Source organism: Hyperolius riggenbachi, chromosome 3, assembly GCF_040937935.1.
Source record: "Hyperolius riggenbachi isolate aHypRig1 chromosome 3, aHypRig1.pri, whole genome shotgun sequence".
Classification (NCBI taxonomy): domain Eukaryota; kingdom Metazoa; phylum Chordata; class Amphibia; order Anura; family Hyperoliidae; genus Hyperolius; species Hyperolius riggenbachi.
The window spans coordinates 55,195,686-55,211,740 of NC_090648.1; the positions used below are offsets into that span (position 1 = coordinate 55,195,686).

The 16,055-nt window shown below is 48.1% G+C and overlaps 1 protein-coding gene across 1 annotated transcript in view; it reads right to left on the reverse strand.

Moving 5' to 3' along the window:
* LOC137562618 (A.superbus venom factor 1-like) overlaps positions 1-16,055 on the reverse strand; it is a 231,262-nt gene that overhangs the window by 107,586 nt on the left and 107,621 nt on the right. Inside the window, exon 17 of the mRNA XM_068274131.1 lies at positions 144-218. Coding sequence (XP_068130232.1) covers positions 144-218 — 75 coding nt within the window. The remainder of the gene's footprint in view (positions 1-143; positions 219-16,055) is intronic.

Genomic DNA, 16,055 nt, shown 5'->3' on the forward strand with positions numbered 1-16,055 from the left:
CTAAAGAAAAAAAACAAAGCATTTTTTAGGAGGTTTTTTTTTTAACGATTGTTTATCTGATCAGTTCGTTTTCACCTCGGGTTCACTTTAAAGAAAGTTAGGAAGAAACAGATTTAAAAATGCTGCTTTGGTTTAGATTTTACCTTGAATGTCTTTTGTTGGAACGAATGCTGCTGTGTCACGCCGCGTGCGATTAAATGTTCCTTCATATAGAGGCTCTGCAGCGTAAAAAAGAAAGATATTAACTTGGTTTAAGTGAAGCAGGTCTGTGGACCTGAACTCTTGCACAGGACACAAGGAAAGCACAGAGAAACAGGTGTATGAGCAGCCAACAGATCTCTCTCTAATCAGGTTCGATTAGAGAGAGATTTGTCTCTTGAGTGCATAATTATTAGGCAAGTTGTATTTTTGAGGAATAATTTTATTATTGAACAACAACCATGTTCTCAATGAACCCAAAAAACTCATTAATATCAAAGCTGAATATTTTTGAAAGTAGTTTTTAGTTTGTTTTTAGTTTTAGCTATTTTAGGGGGATATCTGTGTGTGCAGGTGACTATTACTGTGCATAATTATTAGGCAACTTAACAAAAAACAAATATATACCCATTTCAATTATTTATTTTTACCAGTGAAACCAATATAACATCTCAACATTCTCAACTATACATTTCTGACATTCAAAAACAAAACAAAAACAAATCAGTGACCAATATAGCCACCTTTCTTTGCAAGGACACTCAAAAGTCTGCCATCCATGGATTCTGTCAGTGTTTTGATCTGTTCACTATCAACATTGCGTGCAGCAGCAACCACAGCCTCCCGGACACTGTTCAGAGAGGTGTACTGTTTTCCCTCCTTGTAAATCTCACATTTTATGATGGACCACAGGTTCTCAATGGGGTTCAGATCTGGTGAACAAGGAGGCCATGTCATTAGTTTTTCTTCTTTTATACCCTTTCTTGCCAGCCACGCTGTGGAGTACTTGGACGCATGTGATGGAGCATTGTCCTGCATGAAAATCATGTTTTTCTTGAAGAATGCAGACTTCTTCCTGTACCACTGCTTGAAGAAGGTGTCTTCCAGAAACTGGCAGTAGGACTGGGAGTTGAGCTTGACTCCATCCTCAACCCGAAAAGGCCCCACAAGCTCATCTTTGATGATACCAGCCCAAACCAGTACTCCACCTCCACCTTGCTGGTGTCTGATTCGGACTGGAGCTCTCTACCCTTTACCACTCCAGCCACGGGCCCATCCATTTGGCCCATCAAGACTCACTCTCATTTCATCAGTCCATAAAACCTTAGAAAAATCAGTCTTGAGATATTTCTTGGCCCAGTCTTGACGTTTCAGCTTGTGTGTCTTGTTCAGTGGTGGTCATCTTTCAGCCTTTCTTACCTTGGCCATGTCTCATGGGCAGTTATTTTGCACCTTGGTTTTTCCACATGCTTCTTGCGACCCTGTTGACTATTTTGAATGAAACGCTTGATTGTTCGATGATCACGCTTCAGAAGCTTTGCAATTTTAAGAGTGCTGCATCCCTCTGCAAGATATCTCACTATTTTTGACTTTTCTGAGCCTGTCAAGTCCTTCTTTTGACCCATTTTGCCAAAGGAAAGGAAGTTGCCTAATAATTATGCACACCTGATATAGGGTGTTGATGCCATTAGACCACACCCATTCTCATTACAGAGATGCACATCACCTAATATGCTTAATTGGTAGTAGACTTTCGAGCCTTTACAGCTTGGAGTAAGGCAACATGCATAAAGAGGAGGATGTGGTCAAAATACTCATTTGCCTAATAATTCTGCACTCCCTGTATGGCTACCTTATTTCCCCCTCATCTGCAAGTAATCACACAAGCTTAATTTGAGCTCTTGCCTGTGTCCGCTCAGAAATTAAGCAGACTCAGCAGACACAGCTAATTTGTAAACACAGGAGGCTAACCCTTTCTCTGCTTCCATGGAAGCAGGAAGTAGACACACTGAAAATGTGTTGCAGAAGTTCTGTAAGCTGCAACAACGAAATGTTTTTCTGTAATGGTTATTTATGCTGTTGCTTATCTTTTAGAGCAGAGAGAAAGTTCTGGGTTTAGGTCCACTTTAAATTAGCAATCAACTAATTTCAGGATTATGTACCATGTTTAACTGCTCTTACTGGCCACTTATTAGGGTTGAAACTATTGAAATGTAGTTAAATTGGAACTATATTTATCACTTCCTCTGTGCTCTAAGATTAGCCAGACCATAATAATCCTAAATAGACAATTTCTTCATGAAAAGTTAATATGTTAATAGACTGTGTAATTTACACAGGAAACATAGCAGATAGCTGCCGTAATCTTGAATGATATAGCTCCTGTACAGTATATTTGTTCATTCTTTTAAAGAGAACCCGAGGTGTGATTAATTTATTTATTTATTTATTTATTGTATTTATAAAGCGCCAAAATATTACGCAGCGCTGCACAATAGATAAATGGGTTAACATACAGGTAGAACATACGGAAACTCACAACAAAACAAGATCATGCAAATGATTTGATAACAATACAGTGTCAATGTCATAACATTAAAGAATGTTATCAGCATACAGAGGCTGGATCTGCCTATACAGCCCAGCCTCTGTTGCTATCCCAAACCCCCCTAAGGTCCCCCTGCACTCTGCAATCCCTCATAAATCACAGCCGTGCTGTGAGGCTGTGTTTACATCTGTAGTGTCAGTCTCAGCTGGGAGGGAAGGGATGCAGGCGGGGACTGGAGTTCTGCAGGAGGCGGGGAGAGCAGCAGACTGACACTATAGAGATAAACACAGCCAGCTCTGACAAGCTGTTTGTCAGCAGCGTGGCTGTGATTTATGAGGGATTGCAGAGTGCAGGGGGACCTTAGGGGGGTTTGGGATAGCAACAGAGGCTGGGCTGTATAGGCAGATCCAGCCTCTGTATGCAGATAATATTCTTCAAACCCACCTCGGGTTCTCTTTAAACAAAAGCTGCTTTCACAGTGGGACGCTACAGGCGCACGTTAGAGCAGCCTGTAACGCAGCCCCACCGCACAGTAATGAAAAATCAATGGGCTGTTCACAGTGCCCACGTTGCGTTGCATTGTAACGCTGTACGTCAAGTTAAAGTGCTGCATGCAGTACGTTATTACGCGGCTAAGCCGCGTTACACTGTTTGCACATGCTCAGTAGTGTTGGAGGAGGAGGTCTCCCCTCCTCCTCCTCGGCCAGCCACATGGCTAATTAATATTCACTGCACGGTGTGACGTGCAGTGTTTACTTCCTGGAGCGCCGCTCTGTGCGGCGATTGGCTGGCGGGACCACGTGATGCGGATCACGTGGTCTCCGCAGGCTATAGCACTAAAAAGGCGCACCAAGAGCTGCATAACGCAGCTCTAGGTAGCGTCCTCCACCAACACCACCAGGCCTTGCGTTAGGGGCACGTTATGCGACCTATAACGTCCCCTAAAACGCAACGTCCTGGTGGGAAAGAGGCCTAAATATTTTCTCTGCAAAGTTCAGTAATGATCAACTCAGCCTAACCCCAGCAGAGGTTGATATTTTTCACCAAGAACAGTTACAAAATGAATTTAATTATGTGCAATATCCAAGCAATGGCAGCTCCTAACAATGCTGTTTTATGAGCTGGGGGAATTGCGTTTCTCCAGGAGTAATGTCATCTGTGGAAAAAGAATAATAAAGAGAATACAGGCGAAAGATATTTTTTCCAGGAGGAAACCCGGAGTTTAAAAAACGATGTAGAGATTCCGTGCAGAGTTGCTAATTTTGTAGCCATTGCCACTTACAACATGGAAATCTCAAAAACTGTATCTATAATTGATCGGTTTCTGCCAGTCTTGAGTTCTGACTCTAAACTGCATTGAGTTCTGTTAGGGGGGTCTCCTATACGTCACAAAGAGCAAACACTTTGGGCTCATTGGTGTCCCCCAGTGTATTTCCATCCAGTTTCCCTCTGTCCAGTTCTGCCACCTGGCTTTCCATTCTGAGTTCATACAGGTTCGGTCTGTCTACAATTGTCATTTCATGTGCAGACTCAGGGCAGAAGAATTTATTTGTATTCTAGATTCTAAATTGTCATATGAGTGACATAATCTGTATTCTATTCTGCACATCCTGTCATCCGCTATATGTGGGGTGCACTGGGCACCCCCTTCGCCACAGAGTCTTAAAGGGAACCTAAACTGAAAAGGAAATGGATTTTTCCTTTTAAAATAATACCAGTTGCCTGACTCTCCTGCTGATCCTGTGTCTCTAATACTTTTAGCAATGGCCCCTCAACAAGCATGCAGATCAGGTGCTCTGACTGAAGTCAGAATGTATTAGCTGCATGCTTGTTTTAGGTCTGTGATTCAGCCACTACTGCAGCTAAAGAGAGGACTGCCAGGCAACTGGTATTGTTTAAAAGAAAACATCCATATCGCTCTCAGTTGAAGTTCCCTTTAAATAGAGTGACCAGACGTCCCGGATTGCCCGGGACACGTCCCGGATTCGGGGTCCGCTGTCCCAGGCTTAATGAGGTCCCGGGAAACGTCCCGCTTTCAGCAGCGGGACGTCCCGGCCTCGGGACTCTGGCCACTCTCTCCTCAATGAACTGGCAGCGGCGTCTATAGACGCCGTGCCAGTTCATTGCCCGCAGCCCCGCTCCAGCCTCGTCTTCCGGTGTCTGTTTCCGACACCGGCAGGCGAGCAGGGCTACGGCAAGATGGCTGCCGAAGCCCTGTACTGGAGACCTATTTGTGTCACTAGTACAGGGCTTCGGGCGCCATCTTGCCGTAGCCCTGTCAGCGCGGGAGAGAAGAGCAGGAGGAGGAAGACGGTCCCGGGACGGAGCAGCGCGCCAGAGGCCGGACACTTCTGCCAGGTGAGTAAATGCTTTCTTTTCCAGGTGAAATGTTTGCCCGCATTGTTTCTTTTCCAGGTGAAATGTTTGCCCGCATTGTTTCTTTTCCAGGTGAAATGTTTGCCCGCATTGTTTCTTTTCCAGGTGAAATGTTTGCCCGCATTGTTTCTTTTCCAGGTGAAATGTTTGCCCGCATTGTTTCTTTTCTGGTGAAATGTTTGCCCGCATTGTTTCTTTTCCAGGTGAAATGTTTGCCCGCATTGTTTCTTTTCCAGGTGAAATGTTTGCCCGCATTGTTTCTTTTCTGGCGAAATGTTTGCCCGCAGTGCGTTTCTTTTCTGGCGAAATGTTTGGCCGCAGTGCGTTTCTTTTCTGGTGAAATGTTTGCCCGCAGTGCGTTTCTTTTCTGGTGAAATGTTTGGCCGCAGTGCGTTTCTTTTCTGGTGAAATGTTTGGCCGCAGTGCGTTTCTTTTCTGGTGAAATGTTTGCCCGCAGTGCGTTTATTTTGTACTGACATGTTGCCCGCATTGCGTTTATTTTGTACTGACATGTTTGCCCGCATTGCATTTATTTTATACTGACATGTTGCCTATTGCGTTTATTTTCTGGTGTCCGGGGTAACTGTTACTGCATTTATTATTTAATGGTCATAGATGGCTATGTTTGCTGCTTTGTGGTTACGGTATACTATTAGCATCACACAGTTTCTGCACACCCATGATACAAAGTCTCGTTTGTCCACATCATGGCGTAAACACTGCTTTCTTATGCCTCGCTGTTACATCATTACGTTAGCTCCGCCCATACAATGTCATGGCCACGCCCATTTTTTCGGCGCGCCGCCGCCCTTCCCCAGTCTTCGCCGCTGCGTGCTCCTCACTCCTTCCCACTTTTCGCCGCGGCGCGCTGTGCGCGCCGCCCCCCCCCCCCCCCCCCCCCGTCCCAGGTTGGACCCACAAAAATATGGTCACTCTACTTTAAAGCATTACAGGGACCCCCAGTGGATCACTGAAAATATTTCAGCTGTTGCAAAAACACTTTTCAAAATGTCATGCTGGTGACATGAGAACATTGTCACTCCAAGGAGCAAGTTCAATGCTCTGTACATGGGAGGGGACTTCCAAAGGTTTTTCCTTAAAGTGAATCTCAAGCTGGATCCCCACTTCAAATCTCCCCCCGCGAGAGGCTTCAGAAGTCTTCAGGAGCCCGAGTGCACCCGAAGAAAGACAGACACAGAACACTTATATTGCGCTTTTCTCCCAGCAGACTCAAAGCGCCAGAGCTGCAGCCACTAGGGTGCGCTCTATAGGCAGTAGCAGCATTAGGGAGTTTTGCCCAAGGTCGCCTACTGAATAGGTGCTGGCTTACTGATCTGGAAGAGGCGAGATTTGAACCCTGGTCTCCTGTGTCAGGGGCCGAGCCCTTAAACAGTACACTTTCCATCCACAGAAGATGGACGTCTCCATACTGTGCATGCTTGAGTGTGAGAGACAGCGTGTTCGCGCATGCGCAGTACGGAGTGGCCCTTCTTCAATTTCTGAAGCCTCGAGCAGCAGCAGAGAGCAGTCTCCAACCGATCGGTAGGAGACTGCTAATGGGGGAGCCATTGGTGGAACGCGGGGATCGTAGGAGGAACGGGGAGGCTTATTTGGACCCAGAGCCCTCCCTCTCCTTAGTTGAGTCTCTGTTTTGTTTTTTCTAAATTGGCTTCAGGACTTTAAAAAGGGAAACTTTTTGGATTTTCCAAATCGGAACTTTTTCCCCTGAAGGTATGAATACCAAGTGAGATGTACGGTAAATCGATTTTATGATCTTTAATCAATTGCAGGCATGGAAGATTCTCTATACAGTGATTTTATTAAATTCCTCTATATTCCTTATATTTCAGTCACAGTTCAGTTAACTGTGAGATGGTGTCCCCCTTTAGGTTGTAACCTGAGGGAGGTACAACACACAGCTTTATAAGCTAGTTTGTCCTACTGGAGTTCCCTTTAAAGGACTTACGAGGCGAAATAGTCAAAAAAAATTAAATACCTGCATGAAATATCAATGCACGGAGGGTGTCATCAGCGTCCTCAGTGCCGTTCCGCCGGGTCCCCGCAGCTCAATGTGCCCCCCGGGCCGGTCCCGACCCCACAGCCCGGGTCGGGCTCTCCTTCCTCCACTAAGATGGCCGCCGGAGCTGGCCGCGGCTGCGCAGTCTGCATATGCGTGAGTGCGGCTGCGCAGCTCTAGGGCCTCCCCCCCCGATCCACGCTACAGGCCGTCTCCTGTTGCGTGGTATGGGGGGGAAGGCCCTAGAGCTGCGCAGCCTCACTCGCTCATATGCGGACTGCGCAGCCGCGGCCAGCTCCGGTGGCCATCTTAGTGGAGGACGGAGAGCACGACCCGGGCTGTGGGGTCGGGACTGGCCCGGGGGGCACATTGAGCTGCAGGGAGCCGGGGACCCGGTGGAACGGCATGGAGGGCGCCGATGGCGCCCTCCGTGCATTGATATTTCACGCAGGTATTTAACTTTTTTTGACTATTTTGCCTCATAAGTCCTTTAAAGACCACAGTCTTTTCACCCCTTAAGTAGTGTTGGGCGAACATCTAGATGTTCGGGTTCGGGCCGAACAGGCCGAACATGGCCGCGATGTTCGGGTGTTCGACCCGAACTCCGAACATAATGGAAGTCAATGGGGACCCGAACTTTTGTGGTTTGTAAAGCCTCCTTACATGCTACATACCCCAAATTTACAGGGTATGTGCACCTTGGGAGTGGGTACAAGAGGAAAAAAAAATTTAGCAAAAAGAGCTTATAGTTTTTGAGAAAATCGATTTTAAAGTTTCAAAGGGAAAACTGTCTTTTAAATGCGGGAAATGTCTGTTTTCTTTGCACAGGTAACATGCTTTTTGTCGGCATGCAGTCATAAATGTAATACATATAAGAGGTTCCAGGAAAAGGGACCGGTAATGCTAACCCAGCAGCAGCACACGTGATGGAACAGGAGGAGGCGCAGGAGGAGAAGGCCACGCTTTGTGAGACACAACAACCCAGGCCTTGCATGAGGACAAAAAGCGTGCGGATAGCATGCTTTGTACCGCCATGTAGTCATAAATGTAATAAAGATAAGAGGTTCAATAAACAGGGACCACGCGGCAACGCTAACCCAGCAGCAGCAGCAGCAGCAGCACACGTGATGGAACAGGAGGAGGCGCAGGAGGAGAAGGCCACGCTTTGTGAGACACAACAACCCAGGCCTTGCATGAGGACAAAAAGCGTGCGGATAGCATGCTTTGTACCGCCATGTAGTCATAAATGTAATAAAGATAAGAGGTTCCATAAACAGGGACCGGCAACGGTAACCCAGCAGCAGCAGCAGCAGCAGCAGCACACGTGATGGAACAGGAGGAGGCGCAGGAGGAGAAGGCCACGCTTTGTGAGACACAACAACCCAGGCCTTGCATGAGGACAAAAAGCGTGCGGATAGCATGCTTTGTACCGCCATGTAGTCATAAATGTAATAAAGATAAGAGGTTCCATAAACAGGGACCGGCAACGGTAACCCAGCAGCAGCAGCAGCAGCAGCAGCAGCAGCACACGTGATGGAACAGGAGGAGGCGCAGGAGGAGAAGGCCACGCTTTGTGAGACACAACAACCCAGGCCTTGCATGAGGACAAAAAGCGTGCGGATATAGCAGCAATGCTTTTTGCCGCCATGCAGTCATAAATGTAATACAGATGAGAGGTTCAATAAACAGGGACCGGAAACGCTAAACCATCCCAGATGTTCATCGGTCATGTTACTTGGTTGGGGTCCAGGAGTGTTGCGTAGTCGTTTCCAATCCAGGATTGATTCATTTTAATTTGAGTCAGACGGTCTGCATTTTCTGTGGAGAGGCGGATACGCCGATCTGTGATGATGCCTCCGGCAGCACTGAAACAGCGTTCCGACATAACGCTGGCTGCCGGGCAAGCCAGCACCTCTATTGCGTACATTGCCAGTTCGTGCCAGGTGTCTAGCTTCATGCCCGGTTTCAGGTCCAGCGGTGCCAGCCACAAATCCGTCTGTTCCTTTATTCCCCTCCAAATTTTCTCCCCTGTGTGCTGCTTATCCCCAAGGCAGATCAGCTTCAGCAACGCTTGCTGACGCATGCCAACAGCTGTGCTGCACTGCTTCCACGATCCTACTGCTGCTGGTGCTGGGTTAGCATTTCCGGATGAGGTACAGCTTTGAGATGCGTTGGAGGAGAAGGAGTCAGAGAGGTAGGTGCTGCTGTTGTTATCCAGCTGTTTGCGGCGTGGGCAACACCCGCGCCGTAGCAGGTGAGGAATCGCTGCCAGGCTCCACAAGGTTCACCCAGTGCGCGGTAAGGGAGATGTATCGACCCTGGCCGAACGCACTCGTCCAGGTGTCAGTGGTGAGGTGAACCTTGCAGGCAACGGCATTCTTCAAGCTTCGGGTTATTTAGCTGACCACGTGCTCATGCAACTCAGGCACTGCAGAGCGCGCAAAGTGGTAGCGGCTGGGAACAACGTAACGTGGGATGGCCACTGACATCATGCCCTTGAAGCTGTTTGTCTCCACCACTCGATATGGCAGCATTTCGCAGGCCAGAAGCTTGGCTATGCTGGCTGGCTGTTACTGCCACGGCCCGGGGGTCATTTGCTGGCAATTTCCTCTTGTGCTCAAACATCTCAGAGACAGACAACTCAATCGTAGCGCTGCACACCGAAGGGCTGTTGGTTGTTGTGTTTGATGAACACTGGGAGACCTCAAGAGCACTAGTCCGGAAAGTGACAGTGTCAGCATCGTCTGATGTTTGTGAATGTTGTGAACCACGCAATGGCTGGGCTACTGCTGCTGCTGAGGCGGGTCTGGTGGTGAGTCTGGTGAACCCAAGGGAGGCAGTGTTGCTGGTGGTACCCTGTCCTGCCGCGTTTGCCCACAGAGTGGGATGTTTGGATAGAATGTGGCGGCTCATGCTGGTGGTGGAGAGGTTGTTAATACTTTTCCCCCTGCTCAGGCGGGTCTTGCACACCTTGCAAATCGCCATGGTAACATCCTCAGTGCAGTCTTCAAAGAAAGCCCAGACTTTAACTGGCTGAGGACTCGGACCTCGTGCGTGATGTGCTGGTGCTGCTTAACCCACTGCTGGACGCTTGAGAGGTCATCCAAGTAATTATCTGGTCCTGTTCTTTTGGATCTGTGAGGGTTGTTGTCCTGGACAACATGGGCAGTATTGAGTGGGTTTTCTTGGGTGCTTCCCTGTGGCCTGTACGTGAACCGTCAGGGGAAACACCTCTTCCCTTGCCCCTCCCTCTTTCACCGGATTTCTTCCTCATTTCACTTATCCTTAAAGTACACGCTGACTGGCAGCAGTACAGTGGCAGTACAGAAATGCTATACAGTGGTGGGTGAGCGGTGTACCACTATTGTCAGCAGTGACACAGAGCACAATGCTATACAGTGGCGGGTGAGCGGTGTACTACTGTTCCCAGCAGACACAGAGTGGAAGTAAACACAATGCTATATAGTGTGGCTGAGCCGTGTACACAGAGTGGCATTAAACACAATGCTATATAGTCTGCTATATAGTCACCCCGAACAGGGTGATGTTCTGCAGAACCCGAACAGTGGCAAACACTGTTCGCCCAACACTACTGGGAGGGAACGCAGATTTTAGTACCTAAACACACGATACAACATGTTTTCCGGGGTCGGACTCTGAGGCACATACAGATGGTCCCGATCATCATCCTCATCATACAACTCTTCTCCTGAGTCTGACCCACCCACCACCTCTGCCACCCCAACATCCCCAGACACAGACCCCTCATCGTCCTCAACATTAACTTGGGATGCTGGCCTGAGCCAGACCTCCTCCTCCACATCAGGCCCCATCATCTCCTCAATGGCAGCCCTCATTAATCGCTCTGGCGACGGACTGATGGACACAACGTTCTCCTCCGGGGAGGGCTGCTGCTGACCACTGGCTGCTGGGGTGGATGTTATAGCTTGCGTGGGGCGTTGGCTGTTGCTGTTGTTGGGAGTGCTGCTCACAGCGGAGGTCTCTGGGGAACTCATGTTGAGCTCATATAGTGGTTGACGGTGAGTGGAGTATTACTGATCCCAGCAATATACACACTGACTGGCAGAGTACGCAATGCTATATAGTGTGGCTGAGCGGTGTACACAGAGTGGCAGTAAACACAATGCTATATAGTCTGGCTGAGCGAGCGGTGTACTACTGTTCCCAGCAGAATCAGAGTGGCAGTAAACAATGGTATATAGTCTGGCTGAGCGGTGTACACAGAGTGTCAGTAAACAATGGTATATAGTCTGGCTGAGCGGTGTACACAGAGTGGCAGTAAACACAATGCTATATAGTCTGGCTGAGCGAGCGGTGTACTACTGTTCCCAGCAGAATCAGAGTGGCAGTAAACAATGGTATATAGTCTGGCTGAGCGGTGTACACAGAGTGTCAGTAAACAATGGTATATAGTCTGGCTGAGCGGTGTACACAGAGTGTCAGTAAACAATGGTATATAGTCTGGCTGAGCGGTGTACACAGAGTGGCAGTAAACACAATGCTATATACTCTGGCTGAGCGAGCGGTGTACTACTGTTCCCAGCAGACACAGAACAGTGAACAGAATGCTATATAGTGTGGCTGAGCGAGCGGTGTACCACTATTCCCAGCAGACACAGAACAGTGAACAGAATGCTATATAGTGTGGCTGAGCGGGCGGTGTACCACTATTCCCAGCAGACACAGAACAGTGAACAGAATGCTATATAGTGTGGATGAGCGAGCGGTGTACCACTATTCCCAGCAGACACAGAACAGTAAACAGAATGCTATATAGTGTGGCTGAGCGAGCGGTGTACCACTATTCCCAGCAGACACAGAACAGTGAACAGAATGCTATATAGTGTGGCTGAGCGAGCGGTGTACCACTATTCCCAGCAGACACAGAACAGTGCACAGAATGCTATATAGTGTGGCTGAGCGAGCGGTGTACCACTATTCCCAGCAGACACAGAACAGTAAACAGAATGCTATATAGTGTGGCTGAGCGAGCGGTGTACCACTATTCCCAGCAGACACAGAACAGTAAACAGAATGCTATATAGTGTGGCTGAGCGAGCGGTGTACCACTATTCCAAGCAGACACAGAACAGTGAACAGAATGCTATATAGTGTGGCTGAGCGAGCGGTGTACCACTATTCCCAGCAGACACAGAGTGGCAGTAAACAGAATGCTATATAGTGTGGCTGAGCGAGGTACACAGAGTGGCAGTAAACAGAATGCTATATAGTGTGGCTGAGCAAGCGGTGTACTACTATTCCCAGCAGACACAGAGTGGCAGTAAACAGAATGCTATATAGTGTGGCTGAGCGAGGTACACAGAGTGGCAGTAAACAGAATGCTATATAGTGTGGCTGAGCAAGCGGTGTACTACTGTTCCCAGCAGTGACACAATGACAGGGGGGACCCTGGCTAGCGTGGCTGGAGCGCGAACTACCCTGCCTGCCTACCCAAAGCTAAACCCACAGACAAATGGCGGAGATATGACGTGGTTCGGGTATTTATTTACCCGAACCACGTGACCGTTCGGCCAATCAGAGCGCGTTCGGGTCCGAACCACGTGACCCGTTCGGCCAATCACAGCGCTAGCCGAACGTTCGGGGAACGTTCGGCCATGCGCTCTTAGTTCGGCCATATGGCCGAACGGTTTGGCCGAGCACCGTCAGGTGTTCGGCCGAACTCGAACATCACCCGAACAGGGTGATGTTCTGCAGAACCCGAACAGTGGCGAACACTGTTCGCCCAACACTACCCTTAAGGACCAGAGCCTTTTTTTCCATTCAGACCACTGCAGCTTTCATGGTTTATTGCTCGGTCATACAACCTGCTATCTAAATGCATTTTACCTCCTTTTCTTGTCACTAATACAGCTTTCTTTTGGTGCTATTTGATTGCTGATGCGATTTTTAGTTTTTATTATATTCATCAAAAAAAGACATGAATTTTGTCAAAAAAAATTTTTTTTTTAACTTTCTGTGATAAAATTTGTCAAATAAAGTAAAACTTCTGTATACATTGTTGTCCAAATTTATTGTGCTACATGTCTTTGATAAAAAAAAAAAAAAAAACATTCAGTGTATATTTATTGGTTTGGGTAAAAGTTATAGCGTTTACAAACTATGGTGCAAAAAGTGAATTTTCCCATTTTGAAGCATCTCTGACTTTTCTGAGCACCTGTCATGTTTCATGAGGTGCTAAAATTCCAGGATAGTATAAATACCCCCCAAATGACCCCATTTTGGAAAGAAGAGTAGAAGACATCCCAAATTATTTACTGAGAGGCATGGTGAGTTATTGAGGTATTCCGTTAGGTGTATGGTGAGTTCATAGAAGATTTTATTTTTTGTCACAAGTTAGTGGAAAATGATACTTTGTAAAAAAACAAAACAATAAAAATCAATTTCCGCTAACTTTTGACAAAAAATAAAATCTTCTATGAACTCGTCATACACCTAACGGAATACCTTGGGGTGTCTTGTTTCTAAAATGGGGTTACTTGTGGGGTTCCTATACTGCCCTGGCATTTTAGGGGCCCAAAACCATGAGTAGTCTGGAAACCAAATGCCTCAAAATGACTGTTCAGAGGTATAAGCATCTGCAAATTTTGATGACAGGTGGTCTATGAGGGGGCGAATTTTGTAGAACCGGTCATAAGCAAGGTGGCCTCTTAGATGACAGGTTGTATTGGCACTGAAGTGCAGGAAGCGCAGGATGTTCTCAAATCGTGACCCAGACATGGCAGCAGAGAACATGGGCATGTGATGTATTGGGTGCGTAGACCAATAAGACCGTAATACATTATTTTTGACTAGACCCATGTTAAGGAGAAGGCCCCAAAAAATGTTACGTTCGGAAACTTGGAGTGGTTTCCACTGAAAAGGCTGGGCATGGTAGCTTCTTGGATTGGCGGTTGCGTATTGTGTGGCATAACGGTTGGTCTCAGCCACAATTAAGTCGTAGAGACCAGCAGTGATCAGAAAAAAAAAATTCTGTCACTGCGGTGGGGCAGGTGAGGGTTTGGCTGGGTGATCAAAAGCAGGGGGCAAATTAGGGCCTGATCTGATGGGTAGGTGTGCTAGGTGGTAACAGGAGGTGATTGATGGGTGTCTCAAGGTGTGATTAGAGGGGGGAATAGATGCAAGCAATGCACTGGGGAGGTGATCAGGGCTGGGGTCTGAGGGAGGTCTGAGGGTGTGGTTGGGTGATTGGGTGCCCAAGGGGCAGATTAGGGTCTGATCTGATGGGTAGCAGTGACAGGTGGTGACAGGGGGTGATTGATGGGTGAACCGTGGGTGAGTAGATGGCAGAGCAGATGTAAACAATGCACTTTGGAGGTGATCTGAGGGTGGGTCTGCGGGCGATCTGATGGTGTGGGTGGGTGATCAGATGCCCGTAAGAGGCAGGTTAGGGTATGATCTAATAGGTGGCAGTGACAGGTGGTGATTGACGGATGATTGACAGGTGATTACAGGGGAAGATAGATGTATACAGTACAGAGGGGGGGGGGGGGGATATGGGGAGGATCTGAGAGTGTGGGGGTTGATCAGGAGCCCCCAGGGGGCAGTTTAGGACCTAATAAAAATAATAGTGCTGACAGATAGGGACAGGGAGTGATTGATGGGTGATTAGGGGGGTGATTGATGGGTGATCAGTGGGTGATTAGATGGCAGCACAGATGTAAACAATGCACTTTGGAGGTGATCTGAGGGTGGGTCTGCGGGCGATCTGATGGTGTGGGTGGGTGATCAGATGCCCGTAAAAGGCAGGTTAGGGTCTGATCTGATGGGTGGCAGTGACAGGTGGTGATGGGGTGATTGACGGGTGATTGACAGGTGATTGACAGGTGATTACAGGGGAGAATAGATGTATACAGTACACAGGGGGGGGGGTCTGGGGGGGTCTTAGGTCATTCTGAGGTTGTGGGTGGGTGATTGGGTGCCCTAGGGGCAGATAGGGGTCTGATCTGATGGGTAGCAGTGACAGGTGGTGACAGGGGGTGATTGATGGGTGATCCGTGGGCGAGTAGATGGCAGAGCAGATGTAAACAATGCACTTTGGAGGTGATCTGAGGTGGTGTGGGTGGGTGATCAGATGCCCGTAAGACGCAGGTTAGGGTCTGATCTGATAGGTGGCAGTGACAGGTGGTGATTGATAGATGATTGACAGGTGATTACAGGGGAAGATAGGGGGGGGGGGTATGGGGAGAGTGTGGGGGTTGATCAGGAGCCCCCAGGGGGCAGTTTAGGACCTAATAAAAAAAAATAGTGCTGACAGATAGGGACAGGGAGTGATTGATGGGTGATTAGGGGGGTGATTGGGTGCAAACAGGGGTCGGGGGGGGGTGGGCAGGGGGGTCTGAGGGGTGCTGTGGGCGATCAGAGGGAAGGGGGGGGGAGATCACTGTGCTTGGGTGCTTACCTGGGGGGCTGCAGCCTGCCCTGGTGGTCCCTCGATCACTGGGACCACCAGGGCAGGAAGCAGCCTGTATAATACGCTTTGTATACATTACAAAGTGGATTATACACTTCCATGGCGGCGATCGAGCAGCTAATAACCCGCCGGCGCTTCCGAACGGCCGGCGGGTTACTGCGCCAGGTGGGCGGAGCCTGTCGCCGGCGGCAGATCGCCGCATAACCATCGGCTGTGGGCGGTTGGCAAGTGGTTAAAAGGAAAATTCCTTTCTGAGGCAGGGAACACACTTAGCAGAATTGCATGCGTTTTCCCCATAACAAATAGTGGAAAACGCATGCAATTCTGCTAAGTGTCTTCCCTGCCTGAAGCAGCTGAGATGATTATGGAACGCCTGGACTTACTAGTGCTAACTGGGTGTCTCTACAGAGTCTCTGCAAAGGGAGATGTAAGTGTGGTGTTCACTAACCAGGGTATGTTGCCATGGCTACAAGTATATATGTTTTGCATCACCTGCAATGTCAGGAAAAGTGAATTTGGCTGCTGACTAAAAAGTAAGGGCAATTTTACTAATATTATATTTCCGTTTAGTTTCTGGAGCACTGATATATGTTATGCCAATTTTTCAAATAAAGTTCAGCTTTATTTAGCTGTCTTAAATATACATATACAGACAATTGTACTTTTTATATCATTTTCATAGT